Raw genomic sequence first — 19,761 nt, forward strand, 5'->3', positions numbered from 1 at the left:
ACATATTTGTTTTAGTTGCAGATGGACACAATATCTTTACTTATTTATTTTTATGCGGTGCTGAGAATCAAACCCAGTGCCTCACACATGGGAGGCAAGCACTCTACCACTGAGCCACAACCCCAGCCCCTCTTTTCTTTTTCTTCCAATTTTTAATGTTGAGTTAGGGTCTCAATGAATTGCTGAGCCTGGCTTCAACCTTTTGATCCTTTTGCCTCAGCCTCCTGAGTCAGTGCAATTACAGGTATGTGCCCTGCCTAGCTGGAACAGAGGTCTTTTAAAAGGGTAAAACTCTAGGTGTGCCCTTTGAGGAGTCATAATTCATTTGTAGCCTCGAGAGTGGCATTTTTTAGATCTGCAGGTGCCAACTCCAAAGTCTGGATTCCTTCATTCCTGCCGTAGGTAAGCAGAAGAATGAAACTCAACCTAAGATGGGAAGGTTAATCTTGCTTCCCCCATGGTGAGGGAGGGGGAGAGGAAGAAAAGGAATAGAAAATTCTTACACATCAGTTTTAAAATGAGCTGCCAGTCCCAGTGCCATTTTAAAATAAGCTGCAAGCCTTATATTCAAAGCCAGAAGTGGGGGTCTGGAAATGTGGGGAAGTCTCCGTGCTGTAAAGGTACTAGGAATGGACATCCAGAACATTCAACACCCAAAGCAGAAGCCAATGATATATATCTGTGGAGAATGTCACACAGAAAATGAAATAAAATCCAGGGATTCAATCAGATGCACAGATGCAGAAAATGTGGGATAAAGAATAATGTACAAGAAAAGAACCAAAAGATTGGTGTTTTTTTAAAAAAAAAAATTTATTAGTTGTTGATGAACCTTTAATTTGTATGTGGAGCTGAGAATCGAACCCTGTGCCTCACACATGATAGTCAAGTGCTCTACCACTGAGCCACAATCCCAGTCACTTGATGAAACCTGGGAATTCAGTGTCTTCCTTTGTACTTGGATTTAACCCTTTAATGTTTCTCACTATTAGCACACTTAACTTATGATGCTATATACATGATTTCATTTTCCAAACCAAATTGTTTAGGTATAATTTGTATAAAGATTTTTTTTGTTTAATTGAATGACTTAATTTTATTATATTGTGATCTGACATGAAATGAAGGTTAAAATTGCTTCCCCAAATCACACTTTTAATCGAAGTCTTGTTAGAAATACAGGGTTCTAGAGATCTGTAAAATTCTGATTCAGTAAGTTCTTGGGGGGGAAAAAAAAAGCAAGAAGTGGACCCATTACAGGGTGAATTTGGGAAACAGGAGGTAGTGCCATTTCAACACAGCCAACTTCATGACACGAAGGTGGCATTAGCTTAAAGGATGTGGCCATGCCAGATCACTGACCAGGGTAGGGATTGGGAACAAAAGCAAGGTTGGGTCAAAACATGTGTAATCAACCTGTACCTGGAGAGGAACACATGGTTCATGAACACCTGAGGCCAGGGAGGACAAGAGCCCAGCTCTAGAAGAGCTCACCAACAGACTGGGAAGACAAAAGTTTTCCCAGCAACCACCTCCTAAAAAAAGGTGACTGAGTGGCCCCTAACCTATGCATCCTGGAGAGAGGCAGCCTGGAGGGTCTGTAGAATTCAGCAAGGTAGCGAGAGAGGCAGTGAAGGCGGAAGTAGAAGCCCACAGTTTTCTAGAGAGCCTGGCAGGAACAAAAGGACATGCACAGCAAGGGGATAGGAATAATCCTATTGACTGTTATAGGAAGCTTGGTCCTGAGTGGCTGGAAGAGTTGGACACAGGCAGATGTTTTCCTCACTATTGCATCTGGAATTGCCTGGGTGACAGCCCAGCAGCCCCTGCTGACCCCAACTCTGCTTAAGGTGCAGCTCACCCACACTCCTTAGGGCCAAAGTTGGCCTGTTACAACCCACCCATATTCTGCTCTCCTGTGCACCCTACCGGAGGGTCAGATGCTTGACCTTTATTGAACATCTCCATGTCTAGGTTTCTGACATTAAGAGCCAAGAGCCCATTCAGTCTGATTCTTTGACAAATGTGGGAAAAGAAACAGAGGTTTTGTGATTTGTCCTATATTGGAGTCAGGTTAGAGTAAACCCCAGCCCTCCTGACCCCAGCCCAGCCTTTTTACCCTCCTCTGCTTCCCATTCTACAGATATACTGGGTCCTAAGATCTATGGCTAGGACTCCAAGACCAAGGGGGGAAAAAAAAACCAAAAAAAAAAACAGGCTGATCAATATTGCAGCAAGAGTAAAGCAGTTACTAATGGGATGTACAAAGACTTTTGGAGAACTTTTTATTGTTTTAAAAATCATAATTGAAGTTTCAAAAAACATACAACCCAACACATGTTCCAACTCCAGGCCTAACTGCCTAGAAAAGAGCATGGGGCTGTCCCTCCCCTCCTGTTGCCCACACCACTAGCCAGGACCCTGCCCTGGGGAGACTGCTTGCCTGCCCTCCTCCCCACTGTGTGCTAAGTCACCACTGGAGAGGGGCCTGGGGTGAGGCAGGGGTGGCTGGCTCCCAGCACCCCTCACCCCCTGCATATGCAGCCTGTGAGCTGTGTATGGGAAAAGAGGGCCAGTTCCCTGGGCAGGGGACCCCCTAGGGGGAAAGATAAAGAGCCAGTCCCCACTTGCCCCCCCACCCTGTCCCCCACTCAAGGGAAACTGTCATCATCATCTTCTGCCATCTCTTTGGCAAACTCCAAGTCCTGCTGCTCTCGCTCACGCCGCTCCTGGGGAGAGATGGGTGAGGGCTGGTTGGGCTCTTTCCCCAGGTGCTTCACTGGAGGCCAGGGACTGCCCAAGCTGCAGAGCAGCTCCTGGCTCTCCAGACACTTCCCTCCTCCCTTTCTGAATGGAGAGCTGACCTTACAATCTAGCCAAAAGAGAAGGAAGCTCACCTCTGCAGACTCCAAATCCTTGTTGTATGATTTGGGAGGAAACCGCATGGCCTGGTAGAGTAGAAAGAACAGCAGGATGAAGGAACAGCAAGGGAGGCGGTCACTTAACACAACCCCGCCAAGGTCCCCATGCCAAGATGTGAACACCAAGGACCACTCTCTCCTTTAGCTGAGTGGGAGCTGGATGCAATGAATTATTATTTTTTGTAGTACTGGGGACTGAACCCAGGGGTGCTCTACAACTGAGCTGCACCCTTGGTCCTTTTTGAAAAACTTTTGATGCAGGGTCTAAGTTACCCGGGCTAACCTTGAACTTGGCATTCTCCTGCCTCAGTCTCCTGAATTTCTGGGGTTAAAGGTGGGGGTGGTAGTGCCCAGAAGAGAAATAAATTTTTATAATACTGGATGGTAAATGCTTAAAAAGGGGAACTGGAATGATCTGAAGGGAAGGATCGCTGACCTGCTGATTGGGTGGGGAGAAGGAAAGGGAAGAAGGTGGCACTGGTTATTGAGATAGGGGTGAAGCCTTCTAGGTGGAGGGCTCACGAGTGAAAAAGCCTGGCCTGAGGTGTAGCCTAGTTGGGGGTAGAAGGAGTGGTAGGAGGGAAGGTGAGGTGAGAAGGAATTAGATCACAAAGGATCCTGCATGTCTCACTGACTATGGCTTTGGCATATCTTAAGCAAGGCAGCAATATCCCTGGTTTCCTGGGAGAAGACTGGGGAAAAAAACATGGGAGACACAAAATAACAACATCAAACTCAATGCCTGACAGAGGATAAGGGCTTATTGTCCCTGTGGAATCAGACCCCAGTCCTACATTTCAAATGGTTTAGATTTGGCCATGTGCCTGAATTTACACAGTGATGTCATTTACTCAGCAACCCTGCAAAGCAGGCAGGGCAGGTAGTACCTCATCATCAGCCTCACAGATGGAGGTAGAGTCTCACAGAACATGGACCAAGAGACTTGTACCCAGTATCCCTGTATGGTCCCTGCCAGCACCCACATCCCTATGGAGCAGCAGAAGGCAGCACAGTCCCGCAGGCAAGTGGTCATGGAACCTTGGTAGAGTCCTTCCCCCCTCTGCTTGCCTACTTCAGTGGTTTCAGAGGTGGGTGAAGACTGAGCCACAGCCATGAGGAATCTAGGGATACGCAGGCATGGGCACATGGCTGCCCAGTCTGAGGCCACAGTCAAGGGCTTCGCACCTTGACGGACATGTTGTGGATGTCCAGGCAGAAGGAGATGCGCTGGTGGAAGGCCAGTTGGGGTTCCCGGGTGGAGTAGATATCAGTCATTTCCTTTGACTGGACGTAGCCCTTCTCATGGTTGATGCTGGCCTCAATGACACCATCCCGGATGGCCTGCAAACCCCGCAAAGAAGGAAAGGTCACCAGAAAGCCTACCTGAGAAGCTTTTGTCCCATCCTACTGTCCTGTCATCATTACACTCTCAAAAACTCACACCCATACTCTTTCTGGCAACTTCCTGGCTTCTCTGCAAATGACTGGCATTCCTGAAGAGACTGAGCCACTGCTTTACTTGTTCCCCTCTGGCCAATCTCCTCCCACTCTGACCCTGAAACAAGCAGGAAGGCAGGAGCCTGGGGTAACAGCTCCTGACCCAGTCCCACCTTGGCAACAATGAACTCTGCGTCTTCTGGGCTATCCAGCTGCAGCTTCTGGGCGATGTCGGCCAGGGAGATGCGGGAGTAGGAGAGGCTGATCATGCGCACACCTGGGAAGAAGGCACACTGGGGTGAGCAGGGTGGGTGTGGGCCCTGTCCCTTGGAGAAACCCTGCCTGAGACCAAGACCCAGACCCATACCTGTCTTAATCACATTGTGTCGCAGTCGGATGATTAGGGTGTAGGTCCCATCTGCTTGAAACTTCTCCCCAAACTGATCCAGGACCTGGTTGAACTTGGCTAGATTTCCTGTCCTGACAGCTGCAGGGGGAACAGGAATGGGTTAGATAATGCAAAAGGGCACGTGCATCAGAGAGGCCAAAGAAGAAGGGCTCTGGCAGGCTCTGGGAGGGGACCAGCCTTACCTTGGGTGAGAAGGAAGTAGGGCATGAGTGAGCGCTTGAGGGAGGGCTGACGGAACTGCAGCCGGTCCGGGATCTCCCCTAGCAACAGTTCCACCACAATCAGAAGCTTGTGCACCTGGACAAGGCATGACACAGGAGCACAGTGGGCAGGGAGTCCCACCAGTGGAAGAAGAAAATGAAATGGGGCTTCAATTGGTCAGACATACAAGGGGGGAAGCCTTTTGATGAGGCTCCCAAGGAAGGAAAAATCCCTGAGGAACCATGCTGGGTAGGGAATCAAAACCCCACCTTCACAGCCAGGTACTGAGAACAGCTGACCCTTGGACCACACAGCGTCCTCAGCTTAGTTTTATCTGGGCAATCAGAACATACACTGCTCCGCAAAGGCAACACTCTGAAGCACAGGCCAGATGGCTCAGCAGCCTGGGGAAAGAGCGTATCCTCTGGAGAGGCTGATGGGGTGGACTGTTTGTTACTGGAGGAGAGGAGGGGGACAACGTGTAGAGCTACTTATCTAGCTAGAGGCAGAAGCACAGGGAGGGCCTGGCAGACCTCAGTGAGTGAGCAGGGTATGGACACAGAAGGCTGGCTGGAAAATGGGCCTTTCCTTCTCCACAGGACTGTGAAGTGTTTCTGAATGGTGCCTGTTGTGGGTTTAGCACTGTGGAAGGAAAACTATGGTGGAGGGATGACCTCCAACAATTAAGGAGTTGCCTACCAAGCAGGAGGCACAGGGACATAGACAGACAGTGTCCTTGCAGTCAGGAGAGGTAAGGGTGAAAATGGTAGTGTGTGATTATGCTTACAGTCGGGCAAAGATTCTTCAGCCCCCACATACATCCATGAAGTTGCCCTGTTGTTTGGAATAATCTATGTGTGAGGGGAAATCCATGGCAATGGAAGAATTTAGTAAGTGCCTTAAGGATTCTGACAAAGAGAAAAAGGAGGGAGGCTGTTTGAGTCAAGGAAGCAAGTTAAAGAGGCAGGAAAGTGTGTGGAAGCCATCAGGAGAAATGTGCCACTTTGAATAAGAGGCTGAGCAGTTTGAAACGTGCACCTGGATGTGGGAGGTCCAGTCTCTAATCACTAGCCAGGAAGCATGGAGATACTAGGTCCTTAGCTTCCTCACCCCTCAAAAGAACATAAAAATAATATCACCTTGCCTGCCTGCCTCATGAGAGTGTTACAACATTCCAGTGGGTGGATGATGGGGAGCAAAGGGGGTTTCCTGAGCAAAGGAAAGGCAGGCATAAGCTCTGCTTACTTAGCAACTGCCTGGAGGCTGAGTTGGCAGAGGGGAAGATGATGACCAGCCCTAAGTGTCCAGAATGTTAGTGGCTCAAATAAGGGGTTGGCGACATGAAAAAGCAGGCAAATACCAAAGTCATGAGACAACTCAGCAATCGACTTAGTGACAGGGAAAAGGAGGGGGAGGTCAGAGATGACCCTGAGGTTCCTACTTGGATTTGCAGAGCAGAAGGAAAGACTGAAAGCATCAAGAGGAGTTAGTTAGGGAAAGGGTACATTTGAGGAGTTGCGGGTGTTTAAAGAGATGAGGGGGTTGTATTTCTGGGTCTGGTATTCACAAGAGGGGTCAGAGTTAATGTTATGGGTTGATTTATGACCTTCTTCAAAATTAGATGCTGAATGAAGACTACCCCCAGGACTTCAGAATGTGACTGTATTTGGAGAAAAGGACTTTAAAGAGATACTTAAGATAAAATGAAGTCACATGGATAAGGTGTAATCCAGTATGACTAGCATCCTTCTAAGAGAACAGGGTACACACCTGCACAGAAGGAAAATCATGTGAAAATATGGGAAAAAGATGGCTATCTACAAACAGGAGGCCCTCAGGAAAAGGTAACCGTGCTGACACCCTGATCTTGCATTTCTGGTCTCTAGAATTAGGACAAAATGAATTTGTTTAAGCTCCAAGGCTGTGGTGCCTTGTTCTGGGCAGCCCTAGCAAACTCAGTTAGTAATGGACTAGAGTGAAATTCAGCGAAGGTGAGGGTTGAAGTTATGAATGCACAAGATTACGGGAGGAGAGAATGTGGATGTTACTATGACTAGGTAAGCTTTTAAAGTGTTCTATTGGGGACTGGGGAGGTAAGAAGAAGTAGAGGGAAAGACATGACTGATGAGGTGCGTGGCCAGTGGATCGCTGGTGAGGGGCCAATAAAGTGCTGGTGTGGCTGCCTGAAGGGGAAGCAGCAGGAACTTCTTTCCTGGAGAGACTTTAAGCAAATAGGTGACAGGCCAAGACCTTAGAAAACAGGAAGGAACAGGATCAAGAATACAGGTAGTAAAGCTACCTTTAAGTAAAAACAGGAGGGAAAAGAATGAGTAAAGTAAGGACACTATCAAGTGAGGACACGATGAGAAGCGAGCAGTGTGCAACTTGGAAAAGGGCCCTCACCAGAGCCCAGTTGTGTGAGTACTGTGATCTCAGACTTTCAGTCTCCAAAACTGTGAGAAATGAACTTCTATTTTTTTATGTACCCTGACTCTGGTCCTTTGTTTGAGTAGCCCGGGTGGATGAAGACACAGAGGGAACCCAAGGCAAAGGTCTCTAAAAGTGGAAAAGGAGGCAGAAGTGCAGTCAGAGTCCAAGAAGGAAGCAGAGGTTGGAGCAATGCAATGTGACGAGGACTCAGTTCATCAGAAACCACGTGCCAAGATAAGCCAGTGGTCTCCAGAAGCTGAAAAGAAAAAAAAAAAAAAATTCTCCCTGAGAGCCTCCACAAAGCAGCACAGCCCTGCCCATATCTTGATGTCAGTACAGTGAGACCCTTGTCAGTCTTCTCATGTGAGAGCTCTAAATTTTTTTTTTTTTGGTACTGGAAATTGAACCCAGGTGTACTTTACTACTAAGCTCTATTCCCAGTCTTTTATCTGACAGGGTCTCACTAAGGTGCTTAGGGCCTGGATAAGCTGCTGAGGCTGGCCTCAACTTGTGATACTCCTGCCTCCCGAGTAGCTGGGATTACAGGCATGAGTCACCATGCCCAGCTAAGAAAATAAATTTGGTGTTTTAAAAACAAAACAAAACAAAACAAAAACAAACCAGTAAGGTGAGACATCAGGTTTGGATAGAAGGTAGCCGTGTTAACAAATGCTAAATGGCCTTCCTACTCAGTGTGGCTCATGTACCAGCAGCACTGGCATCACTTGGGAGGCTGTTAAGAAATGTAGCCCTTCAATATGAACCCCAGGAGACTCGCATTCAATAAGCTGGGGTGCTAGGGGTGAAGGGAAGAGCACAGGGAGGCAGGCTTTTTCACAAACATGCATGCACTCCCTTTCATATTCCCAGGCTTCCTCACTAACTGTACACACTGGCCAGCTCTCTGCTCCTTCCTGCCACTTGGCTCCACCACAGGACAAATGGAAACCTATGCCTTATTTGAAAATACTGCTTTGCCCATAAAGCCTCTCCTCTAGTACAAGACATTCTGTGAGTTTATTATCTGTATTTTGTTTGTTTGTTTTCAGTGCTGGGGATTGAACCCAGGGCCTTGTGCATGCTTGGCAAGTACTGTACCACTGAACTACATCCCCAGCCCAATTATCTGTATTTTCATAGATCCCTCTGCCTTTTTTTTTTTTTTTTTAAGTACTAGGGATGGAACCCAGGGTCTTAAGTTAGGCAAGCACTCTATCACTGAGCTACATTTTATTTTTAATTTTAACCAAGTGTTTCAATAATTTGTTAAGGCTGGCCTTGAACATGCAATCCTCCTGCCAAAGTTTCCCAAGCTACTGGGAGTACAAGCATGCACCCAGTTTTTAAAAAGACATCTCAGTGTGATTTATGTTTTAAGTAATCTAATCATTCGCTCATATGCTAATGTGTCTGGAAAATAAGTTCTCTCTATGAAAATCCTATTCATCTTCCAAAAATCAGTTCAAATTTAAACTTTATGACCTCTTTAATTATTAGACCAAAAATAAATTTGTCTTCCTCTGACTTTATGAAGAGAAACAAAAGGAATTTCCTCTACACTGACCCAGTCATTAAGCATGTCCACCCTGCTCTCTGTCAAGGACATTGAGGAGGTAAATGTCATGGTTAAGGCAAAAGCAGAGGTCTTTAGTGGGGAAAAAAGGGTTCAAATCCCAGCTACTGGGCTCTGCAACCTTACACAGGCCTGCAGGCCCAAGTTAACATCCTTTATCTCTTCAAAATGTTATCCCTATGAATGCCATTTCCTGTCCCTCACTGTGTCTAATACCAAGTCAAAGCTCAAAACCTCCTTAGTGACTTACAGCTTTAAAGGGGCCAAGGTTTATCTCTACCTGAGCCCATCAGCTTCAAGATTTTGGGGTTCCCTGGCCACAAACAATGTTGATCTCAGATGGGCATTGAGGGACCAGATAAAATAGAGCCTGGGGCTTATCAACACAATCCATGCTCACATCTAGAATAACTGACAGGAGTGCTTGGGAATCAAGAATATTCTAAAACCTATCTCCTAAGGAGAATATCCTGAACACGAGCTGCTAGAGGCATAGGTTTAATGTGCTTTGATAAATAATACCCACAAATAAGACTTTGATAAATAACGCCCATAAATAAGACAGCTGAAGCAACCTCTGGGATAATAAAGATTAAGGAAGCCAGGCTGGGGATATAGCTCGGTTGGTAGAGTGCTTGCCTTGCATGCATAAGCCCAAGGCCGGAAAGCCATCCCTGGCACCCTGTACAGCAAAGCAGAACTGAAGTGGTATCAGATAAGTTAAGGTGAAGGGATGATGGCAACTACTGCTCACCGTCTGTTTGAAGCCGACAGCTGTGTGCTGAGGGGCCTTGCGAAGGGCATTGGTCATTGTTCTCCGGGCCTCTGAGTACTCCAGCTGAATGGCTTTGATTCGCCCTAGGGGTGGAGGAAAGAATGGGTCAAGAGAGTGGTGCCATCACCAGAGAGCCACATGGACCAAACCTTAGAAAGTCTGCACTAAGTGAGCCCGAGATCTCTTCTGACTTGTGGTCAGGCCCCTCTACTCACCTGTGTAGTAGAGGTACCTGGCCCACTCATTGTTGTTGGCCTGCTCAGGGAATACGGACTTGGACACCAGCTTTTCAGCCTGGTCGTACAAGCTGTAGTGTAGGTAATTCCGCAGCAGGAGGTTCAGCAGGGTGGCCTGCCCATCTGCATCGTGCCGGAGGGTGGCTGTCCGGAGCCGGGCATGCAAGAAACTTCAAGAAAAAAAGTAAAGGATGTCAAAGGTCTTAAGCCACAACTCTGAACTGCCTCTGATTCTACATTCTCTCTCAATTCCTAAAAAAGTGATGTAAACTGGGGCTGGGGTTGTAGCTCAGAGGTAGAGCGCTTGCCTAGCATGTGTGAGGTACTGGGTTCAATTCTCAGCACCCATACAAATAAATAAAATAAAGGTCCATCAACAACTAAAATATATAGATATATAAAAAAATGATACAAACTGCTTTTCTGGCTATTCAGTGAATATTCAACTATAGACTGGCAGTTGTGTGAAGTGCCATGATAGCTACACAAAAAGGATTAAAACCCTGCTCTTAGTGAACCCAGTGGCCAGACAGCCGATGCTCATGTTGGTACGTAGCATGACAGATGGTGGTGGTGGTGGTGGTGGTAGGGGCTGAGAGGAAATCAGGGTAAGTGCAATGGGGACTGCAGGAGGTGAGGATGTAACTGTGATTTCAAATAGCTTGATCACTGCAGGACTCACTATGAATGTTACAATTAAGTGAAGCCTTGAAGAAGACAGGGAGAAGAAGGGAGAGCCAGTGCAAAGGCTCCGAGGACGAGTGTGCCTGGCCTGCCCAAGGAAGAGCAGGAGGCTAATGGGGCTGAGGGAACTGAGTGTGCTGGGCAGAAAGAGGTGAATGGAGGTGGTAAAGGGCAGGACATGTCAACCTTATGAGTTATTGTGAGGATTCTGGTTTCTCTTTGAGAGAAATGGGAAGCCACTGCAGGTTTTGAGCAGAAGAGGAAAACATTTTCCAGTTTTTCCTTTCAGCCCTGACCCACTACTCAGTCCTCCCTTGATGTGGAGTGGAAAAAAGAGCTAGAGGACAGCTCCTTTTTTTTTTTTTTTTATACTCAGAACTGAACCCAGGGGCACTTTACCACTGGGCTACTTTTTATTTTGAGACAGGGTTTCACTAAGTTGCTTAGGGCCTCACTGAATTGCTGAGGCTAGCCTTAAACTTGTGATCCTTCTACCTCAGTCTCTTGAGTCACTGGGATTACAGACACAAGCCACCACGCCCAGGATAGTTCTTAACAACCTAGTGATTATCTCCATTCCTTTGTCCAAGATCACCGCTCACATAGCTCAGGGCATGTAAACTACTCTTCCCACTACCTGCTGGGTACCTTACACCCACCAGCTCATTGCTCTCTGCACGCCCATAGTTCCATAGTAGTGATGACCAAGGGCCACCAAGGGAGACCTTGGCCACCTGTACCTGCGCACCACGTCCAGCTTGTCCAGGAACTCATAGACCCGGGCGTGATAATAGTAACACTTTGCAGCCACAAGGTCCAGGGCCCGGCGGTTCTGAGTACTGATTTTCTGCATGAGGTCATCAGAGATTTTCTGTGCCTGAGGAAGAAGTCAAAAGAATCAAGTGGCAGTTCTTCAATAGGTTAAATGCAGAGCTACTATATGAGCCAGCTGATTCCCCTCCTAAGCATATACCAAAGAGAATTGGAAGCATGTTCACTCAACAGACTGTACAGAAATGTTCATAATCACATTATTCATAATAAAAACAGAAGTTCTTTGGTGAAGAAGGGATAAACAAAATGTGGTATGTTCATATAATGGAATATTATTCAGTCATATGAAGGGATGAAGAACTGATTGATATACACTAGATATGGATAAATCTTTAAAACCTTATGTTAAGTGAAAGAAGCAGGATGCAAAGTCCGTATATTGTGATTTCACTTATATTAAATGTTTTGAGAATAGGTACATTTTCCATAGATACAGAAAGCAGATTAGTGGTTGCTGGCGGCTAGGGTGAGGGGAGGATGGGGAGTACCTGCAGTAGGTCTGGTGTTTCTGAGGTGATGAACTATCCTGGAACTAGGGGTGACAACTGTGCCACCTTGCGAGTATAGTAAAAACCACTGAACTGTACACATCAAAGGGGTGAATTTTATCTCAAAAATAAGCAAACAAAACAGTGATGAGGAAAGGAAAAAACAAAATAAGGAGTTGAAGAGTAACACCTGTCATTTCTTGAGCATCCTCCTATGATAGTGGTTATGATTTACAAGGAAGCTGGCCCTAGCTGGGGGTGGTGGTGGTAGAAGTGTGACTGAAAGAGGTTGAATATTCTTTACTAGAAATGCTTGGAACCAGAACTATGTTGAATTTAGGATTTTTTTTGGATTCTGGAATATCTGCATATACATAAAGAGACAACTTAGGGATGGGACCCAAATCTAAACATGGAATTTACTTGTTTCCTAGTTACCTTACACACCATAGCCTGTGGTATTTTACACATTACGTTTTGTGCACATGTCTGTTGACTAAGATCTGTCATATGAGGTCAGGTGTGATATTTTCCTCTAGTGGCACCATGTTGATGCTCCAAAAATTTCAGATTTTAGAGTATTTGGATTAAGGATATTCAACCTGTATCCAAAATGGAGTTCTTTAGTTTCATAAAAATAGTTGCCATTTATTAAAACACCGTGAAAGTTTACTTTGTGCAGATTGTGGTGGTAAGCATTTTTAAATGTTATTTTATGTAATTCTGATAATAACAATTTTGTAAGGTACACAGTTATTCCCATTTTTACATATAACTAGGAGAAATTAATTTGTCTAAGGTACAGCTAGGATTGGAACCCAGGTCTTTCTGTCTTCAAGTCTCCTACTTTTTCCAAAAGAATCCATTATATTATGTGGTATTATACCAAAGACAGAGACAGAATGACTATGGTCAGCCCTTCCCTGTGGTGCCCAGAACATGAGTGAAGGGAGTCTCCCCAGTTATGGAGTTATGGGGTCAAACACATACCCACATGAAGAAGAGTCTGGAAGATGGTTCTTTTTTTTTTTGCGGTACTGGGGATCAAACTCAGGGCCTTGTGCTTGTGAGGCAAGCACTCTACCAGCTGAGCTATCTCCCCAGCCCAGGAAGATGGTTCTTAAAAAGCAATGACAATCTCCCCCACAAACCCCTCTTACTGCTTGGGGCTCATTACACTCTCACTGCGTCCTGGATACCTCTTTGTAGCGCTTGCTGTTCATCAGGAAGATGACCATGAGGAGCTGGAGATAGGCTTCCACTTCAGGCAGGAGAGGGGCTGATGCAGCTTTTCCTGTGCGGGGACGGAACTGTAAATCAGCTTCTGTGTCCATGGGCTGGGAAAGGAGAAAGTTACCATGGAAAAGCTCAGTCAGATCAATCAACCAAGAATTTACTGAGCATCCACATTGTGTTTCAACATGTTTCCTGAATACCTATTATGTTCCAAGATTTTGCTAGGTGTTAAGAGACCAAAAAAAGAAAGAAAAATAAATAAATATAGTTTTTCCTGAGGGAGTCAAGGAGACTGGCTATATGATAAATACAAAAAAGGGATAAAGAAGTATCATAGTCTTCTTTATGGAATACAATGGGACCATAAAGAACAATGTGAGGAATTCTCAAAGAGCCTATAACCTAAGTAGAGATTAAAGTGCTCTACCTGGAACCACTGTAAATCCTACCAAACAGGGTTTAATGAGTGATATAATTCTAAAGATGAAATCAAGAATAATGACATAAGTGGAGAACAGTGGAACACTCCTGTAATTCCAGCTACTCAGGAGGCTGAGGCAGGAGAATGCAAGATCAAAGCCAACCTGGGAAACTCAGGGAGACCCTGATTCAAAAAAATAAAAAGGGTTGGCAAGTCATTCTAGGAGCCTCTTATTAAAGGGCAGAATATGCAGTCACCTCTTTTTTTGTGCTTGCAAGGCAAGCACTCAACCAACTGAACTATATCCCCAGCCCGGTTGCAATCACCTCTTTTGCCCTAATATGGTTAAGCAATATTTATAGATTCCCATATACTCATTTTTAGACATAACCAAGAGAAAAGGAAAAATACAGATGAGTAGAGGATGACAGAAAGAGAAGGAAGGAAAAAACAGCAAGAAAAAAAAAATCAGATTTCAAAAAGGGTTGGGGTATAGCTCAGTGGTAGAGGGCCCTTGGGTTCACTTCCTAGTTATGGCAAGGGAGGAAAAAAAAGGAAAAATGAGACTAAGTTGTTTTGTTTTGTTTTTTGTTTTGGGTGAGAACAAAGGAAACAAAGTTGACATATATGTAGTCCTTATTTTTGATCTAGTCACTGACATTTTTGATCTAGTCATTGACATCTGATCCAGTCATGAAGACATAATGCATAAGTCAGTCTCCAAAATAATCACGTCGTGACTTTAGAGATGTGAAGGTTAAAAACCATCTAAGGTGGGGTTAGGGAGGGTGTATTTTCCCTCTTTACCAGGTAATAAATTCTTCATTGTTCTGCCTCCAGGGATTTTCTGGCTTTTCACCTCTACGGACTGTTGAGTGCACAGGATCTTAGGGAGATGCCAGTGGCTGGAAAGTCTGGGAGGTTTGGGAAGGCTAAGACTGGACTATATCATGAATAATGAAGGAATTTCATAACTACAAAAGAGAGGTCTCTCTTGGCATAGGGAACACAGCCACCCATTAAAGTCTGCATTAGCATCCATGACATGCCTGGCTCTGGTTTAAGAGTTTTCTCTACTAGCAACTCCTGACCCCCAATCTACTCATCATATCTAACAAATGCAGAAAATAAGGCACAGGGAGGTTAAGTCACTGTCCAAGTTCCATAGGTACTAAATGGTAGTCTGGATTTCAATTCAATTCTGCCTCCAAAACCTGTGTTCTTAATCGATGTTCTTATTTCCTCCATGGTGAAGTTTTGAAGGCAGAGAGACACCTTATCCTAGGACAACAGAGATGTCACACAATCTGAGAAGGTATGTATTGTGGGGTAGTGGCAGATGAGTTTAACTGGGAGGGGCTGGATTCCCTGATTTGGAAGAACGACACTATAGGAGAGAAGGATGGGTCCCTTGCTGTTGGGCAGAGTGTTAAATGTGCTGCTCTGGTTTCACTCCTCATGCCCTAAAAGATTATAAGACAGGTCTTCAATTCTATCCTGGGGGTCTGAGGCCAAGTCCACACCCTTTAAGTTGGCCTGACCCACTTACCTCTTCTAGGAAGGATAGTAAGAAGTCTCGAGTGGCATTATTAGAGGTGAAGAAGCCATGTACAGCCTTATACAGAACATAGTGGTTGAGCCGGCGTGACGTGGAAGGCAGCATCCTCAGGGCCCTCAGCACAAATCTTGGCTCCTTGCCTGAAACAGCCTTCTCCAGCTGTTTCACGTGCTCTTTGATGTCTGTAAAGGACAGAGACAAAAAAGTTGTTACTTGCAACTCCTCTTATTCCCTCCCTCATCACTCTGGGCAAGTAGTTCTAGGGAACCTCTTGATAAAGGGCAGAATATGCAATCATCTCTTTTGCCCTAATATGGTTAAGCAATACTTATAGATTCCATAGACTCATTTTCAGACATAACCAAGAGAAAAGGAAAAATACAGATGAGTAGAGGATGACAGAAAGAGAAGAAAGGAAAAACACAGAAACAAAGCAAAAAAAAAAAGGAAATTTATCAGATTTCAAAATAGGAAACTTTCTAACCATGCACAAAGGAGCAAATACATGTGTGTACATACAATGGAAGAACCTGACTTTGCAAAAGAAAAAAAAAATTTTTTTTTTTTTTTGGGTGCTGGGGATTGAACCCAGGGCCTTGTGCTTGCAAGGCAGGCACTCTACCAATTGAGCTAGGCCCCCAGCCCCAAGAAATATATTTTAAAAAAATGTGACCAAAGATTCGTACTTTTTTCTATAAAAAGTTTGTATAAATGGTTTTGAGAAACTCCATTGCCAGAATTTCAAAATAAAAATGGTCATGAACCAGAAGAGGCAATTAGCAAAGAGACACACAAAAAATGTTTTGCTAATATGTGAATAATTGCAAATGTTAACATGTTTATACTACCAAATTAGCAATATTAAAAACATAACCACATTGTAGCATAAAGTATATTTCTGCTGGTATAATGTAAATCAGCAGTTTTTCTAGACAGTATCTATCAACTTTAGAAATGCCTACCCTTTTTTACATGGGACTATAAATTCTGGGAACCTATTTTTTTTTGTGATTCCCACAATCCCACAGTGCTGGGGACTCGAACCCGAGCCTCCAGCATGAGAGGCAGGCACTCTATGAGGCGCGCTATATGGCCTGCACTTGGGAACCTATTCTTAAAGAAATTTAAAAAAAAATTTTTTTTTTTGCAGTACTGGAGATCAGACCCAGGGCTTTGCTCATGTTAGGCAAGTGTCCGACCACTGAGCCACATACCCAGCACAAGAAATAATTATAAAAAGATTTAAAAACTTGGGCACACCAGGTATGGTGGTGCACAACTGAAATCCCAGCAGCTTGGGAGGCTGAGGCAAGAGGACTGCAAGTTCAAAGTTAGCACCAGCAAATTAGCAAGACCCTGTCTCAAAATAAAAAATAAAAAGGGCTGAGGATGTGGCTCAGTGGTTAAGTACCCCTGGGGCCAATTCCTGGAACTAAAACAAAACACAACACAACAAACTGGTCACAAAGAGGATCAATATAAAGCTATTTATAAAAGAATGAAACCAAAAATAATTGTTTTTGGAATTGGGGACTGAACCTAAGGTCCTGTGCAGGATAAGCAAGCACTTTATCACTAAGCTATACTTTAACCCCTATAATACTTTAGATGTGCAGCAATAGGAATACAATCCATTGGCAGTTTTTAGACACCTCTGAATATTCAGTAATTAGCACAAGGTGTCTGGGACACATTAATGATACACTAACAGTTAATAGGTCCTATCCCTCTCACCTATACAGATAAGGAAACTAATTCCAAAGCTTGTACTCTTAACCAATATACCAATATACCAGGTATCTGATACATGCTTCTGGAAATGAGAAAAAGAAAAAACAGGAAATTATTTGTACTTAGTTACACCATGACCCAAACTATATATTTCAATTATGGGAGACTACACCAAAAATTCATAGGAAGAAAAAATGTTAACTGTGGCTGGATGTTTTCCCTGTTACTTTAGACTTCTTATATTTTCCAATATTTCCATAAGGAACACAAGCTACTTTAAAAAAAGAAAATGAAAGTGCCTATAATAAATACATGTATAGACCCAACTACCCCACAGGTAATGCTGAGTGGCACCTTTGCCACTAGCTATTTTTATTTTACATAAAAGGACCTTTGTATGATCTTCTTGCCCAACTGCAGAGCAGGAGCTGATACAATCAATACTATTACGTCCTCAAACGCATCACCCAGAAGCATAGCTTTACTTATCTTAATGCTTTATGATAGTTTCTCATGCAGTTAAGTAAAAATAAAACCCATTCAGTAGTCTAGTACCACTTGATCCAGAACCCAGAAAACAGCATCAGGGTCACATGGAAAGCTTTCATTGTAACCACTCCAAATGTGCACAGGATGCTCTAAATGGTAAGTTTAAAAACAGATGCTTAGAGAAACAACACCATGAGAAATGGCACCTAGGAGAAAAGAAATGGGTACTGGGCAGAAATGGTACTGGTATATAGGAGTTGAGTTCAAAGTAAGAATTAGGAACTCAAAAAATGCCAAAAGTTCAAACAAAGTTGAAAGTGTGTATGTGTTTAAACACTTAGAATACCAATCAAGTGAGAGTAAGGACCTGAAAGAAGAGGCAATAGGATCGTTTGGGCGCTTCAACTAATAGACATAAGTAAGCAATAAAATAGGTTTAAATGGCGCTGTTAGGGCAGTTTACTAAGGGCAGGTAGGACAACAGAAATCCTTTGTACACTCTTTAAACTAAGGTGACAAATATAATAATCTGTATTATCCATGCACCCTTTACACACGCACACACAACTGATTCTAGAGAGATCAATCATACGTTGGGGGGGTGCTAGAATCATTTGGGTGGGATGAAAACGGAGTAGGTCAGAAGAGAGTGTCAGGGTAGTGGGGGCAAGCACTTCCGACCCCAGCTCCAATGACAGAACCCAAGGAATCGAGGGTGCTGGAGGCTGAGCTGGTGTTCCAGGGAGAATCCTCATCACTGGGGTCGCTGTCACCCTTGATTTGGTATTTCCCCGACCCGGGCTCGCGTACCCTCCAAGGTGACGGTGTCCAGCTCTCGCTGGGAGTGTTCAGCCGCTGCCGCCGCGGTCTTGCCGTCGGCCTCCGCGGCTGACCCGCTACCCGCCGCCGCCTCCTCTTTCATCTCCACATCCTGGGGGGCCGGGGGCGGTGGTGGTTCTTGTTCCCCTCCGCCCGGCGGCGGCTTCGCCTTGTCCGCGCCGCGGCGCCGCGCCGAGCCCTCCTGCTTCATGGCGCCCGGGGTCGCGGCCTAGTCCGGGGACCGAGGCTGGGGCTTCCCGTGAATCCTGGTACCAGGAACCAGGAACCCAGCCGGGCCTGCACACAAGCGCGGGCTCGCGTTGGGCCGCACGATGACGGAGCAGCTGCAAACCCCTTCCCGGCGCTAGGTCTTCTGGGAAACGTCAGGCCCCGTGGGTTGATGGCCGAATCAACTAAGGGGAAAGAAATCAACAGCCGAAGTGCAGGATGGAGGCGGATCTTGGAGGAAGGACGGGAGGAGCCTGTGTGAGTCTGTGGGGTTTTCTTTGAAGTGCTCACATGTGTTGACTTTAACTTCCTCTCGAGTGCATTTCTGCGGATGTCCACGAGAGGTCCCCCCAGACTCCAAGCTGGGCTACAACGGACTCGAAGAGTACACCAACTAGAGTGGAGTGGGTAGGGCCTATCGAGCGTAGGGAGAGATGACGTCAGGAGTTGCCGGGCCGGATTTGCGCCCAAGCTCTCGGAATTTGCCGGGTCCCGACTCCCCTTTGAGACCCGCCAGGCTCGTGCTCAACGGCTACCCGGTGCGTCCAGCGCGAGGCAAGAAAAGAAGTCTGCAGAGGAGGGCTAGGCTGTTGGGTTTTAAATAAACGGAATTGGGGAGTAGGAAGAAACCCATGGCATCCGGACTTCCTTGTCAGATTTAGTTTACTGCTGAAAATAAGGCATAAGATATCTGCAGCCTAGCCTGGCGGTGGCAGGCATGTACATACCTGTTATCCCAGGGACTCAGGAGGCTGAGGCAGGAGGAGCTCACATTCAAGGCCAATTTGGGTAATTTAGCGAGACCCTGTCCCAAAACTTAAAAACAAAAGGCTGGGGGTATAACTTAGTAGTAAAGTGCTCCTGGGTTCAATCAATCGCCAGTACTCCCACCCGCACCGCCAAAGCTAGCCTGGGAGTGTGAATGGGGGAGAGTGCGTTTGTGTAGAATCACTGCAGTTTAATAAAAGATAGGGGTCCACTGTATGTATGGTCGGGTGGGGATGTGGAAAATTGCTCAAGAATGTAGTACAGTAGGTGGGGGGAGGTGTCCGACGGCGAGACAGTGGACATTCTGCCCTGGCCTGCAGATTTGTGAGGGTGAAAAGTCTCCACTAGCAGAGGCTTAAGAGAGCCGGTTCAGGGGACCTAAATTGGACCAGAAACCCTGCCCACTTATATTTCAAAGAATTCCCCCAGTGGTTCTGTGGAGTAGTGAAACCAGGGGGATACTGGTCCCAGTTTCTTAAAATACAAAGCAGTAACTTTCTATCTTGGATCTTTGATTTCTTCC

The 19,761-nt window shown here is 45.4% G+C and overlaps 1 protein-coding gene across 1 annotated transcript; it reads right to left on the bottom strand.

Annotated features, from left to right (window-relative positions):
- Positions 1–2,257: 2,257 nt before the first annotated feature.
- Positions 2,258–18,624, bottom strand: Psmd3 (proteasome 26S subunit, non-ATPase 3). Its single transcript, XM_047547131.1, has 12 exons — positions 18,234–18,624; positions 15,195–15,385; positions 13,188–13,325; positions 11,407–11,543; positions 9,962–10,152; positions 9,726–9,829; positions 4,950–5,064; positions 4,726–4,845; positions 4,532–4,635; positions 4,107–4,262; positions 2,898–2,948; positions 2,258–2,729 (listed from the first exon to the last, which is right to left on the bottom strand). Exons 1-12 carry the CDS (start codon positions 18,451–18,453, stop codon positions 2,652–2,654), a joined length of 1,605 nt encoding a protein of 534 aa, XP_047403087.1. The 5' UTR covers positions 18,454–18,624; the 3' UTR covers positions 2,258–2,651.
- Positions 18,625–19,761: the final 1,137 nt, after the last annotated feature.

This window comes from Sciurus carolinensis, chromosome 3 (assembly GCF_902686445.1).
Source record: "Sciurus carolinensis chromosome 3, mSciCar1.2, whole genome shotgun sequence".
In the NCBI taxonomy this organism is placed as follows: Eukaryota; Metazoa; Chordata; class Mammalia; order Rodentia; family Sciuridae; genus Sciurus; species Sciurus carolinensis.

What these genes read in the sequence shown, in the direction of transcription:
- Psmd3 (XM_047547131.1), bottom strand. Translation starts at nt 18,453, where the DNA reads ATGAAGCAGGAGGGCTCGGCGCGGCGCCGCGGCGCGGACAAGGCGAAG. An exon ending in CAGGTACCTCTACTACACAG is followed by an intron (nt 9,830 to 9,961) that starts GTGAGTAGAGGG and finishes CTCCACCCCTAG; the next exon opens with GGCGAATCAAAGCCATTCAG. An exon ending in AGGATTTGGAGTCTGCAGAG is followed by an intron (nt 2,730 to 2,897) that starts GTGAGCTTCCTT and finishes ATCTCTCCCCAG; the next exon opens with GAGCGGCGTGAGCGAGAGCA.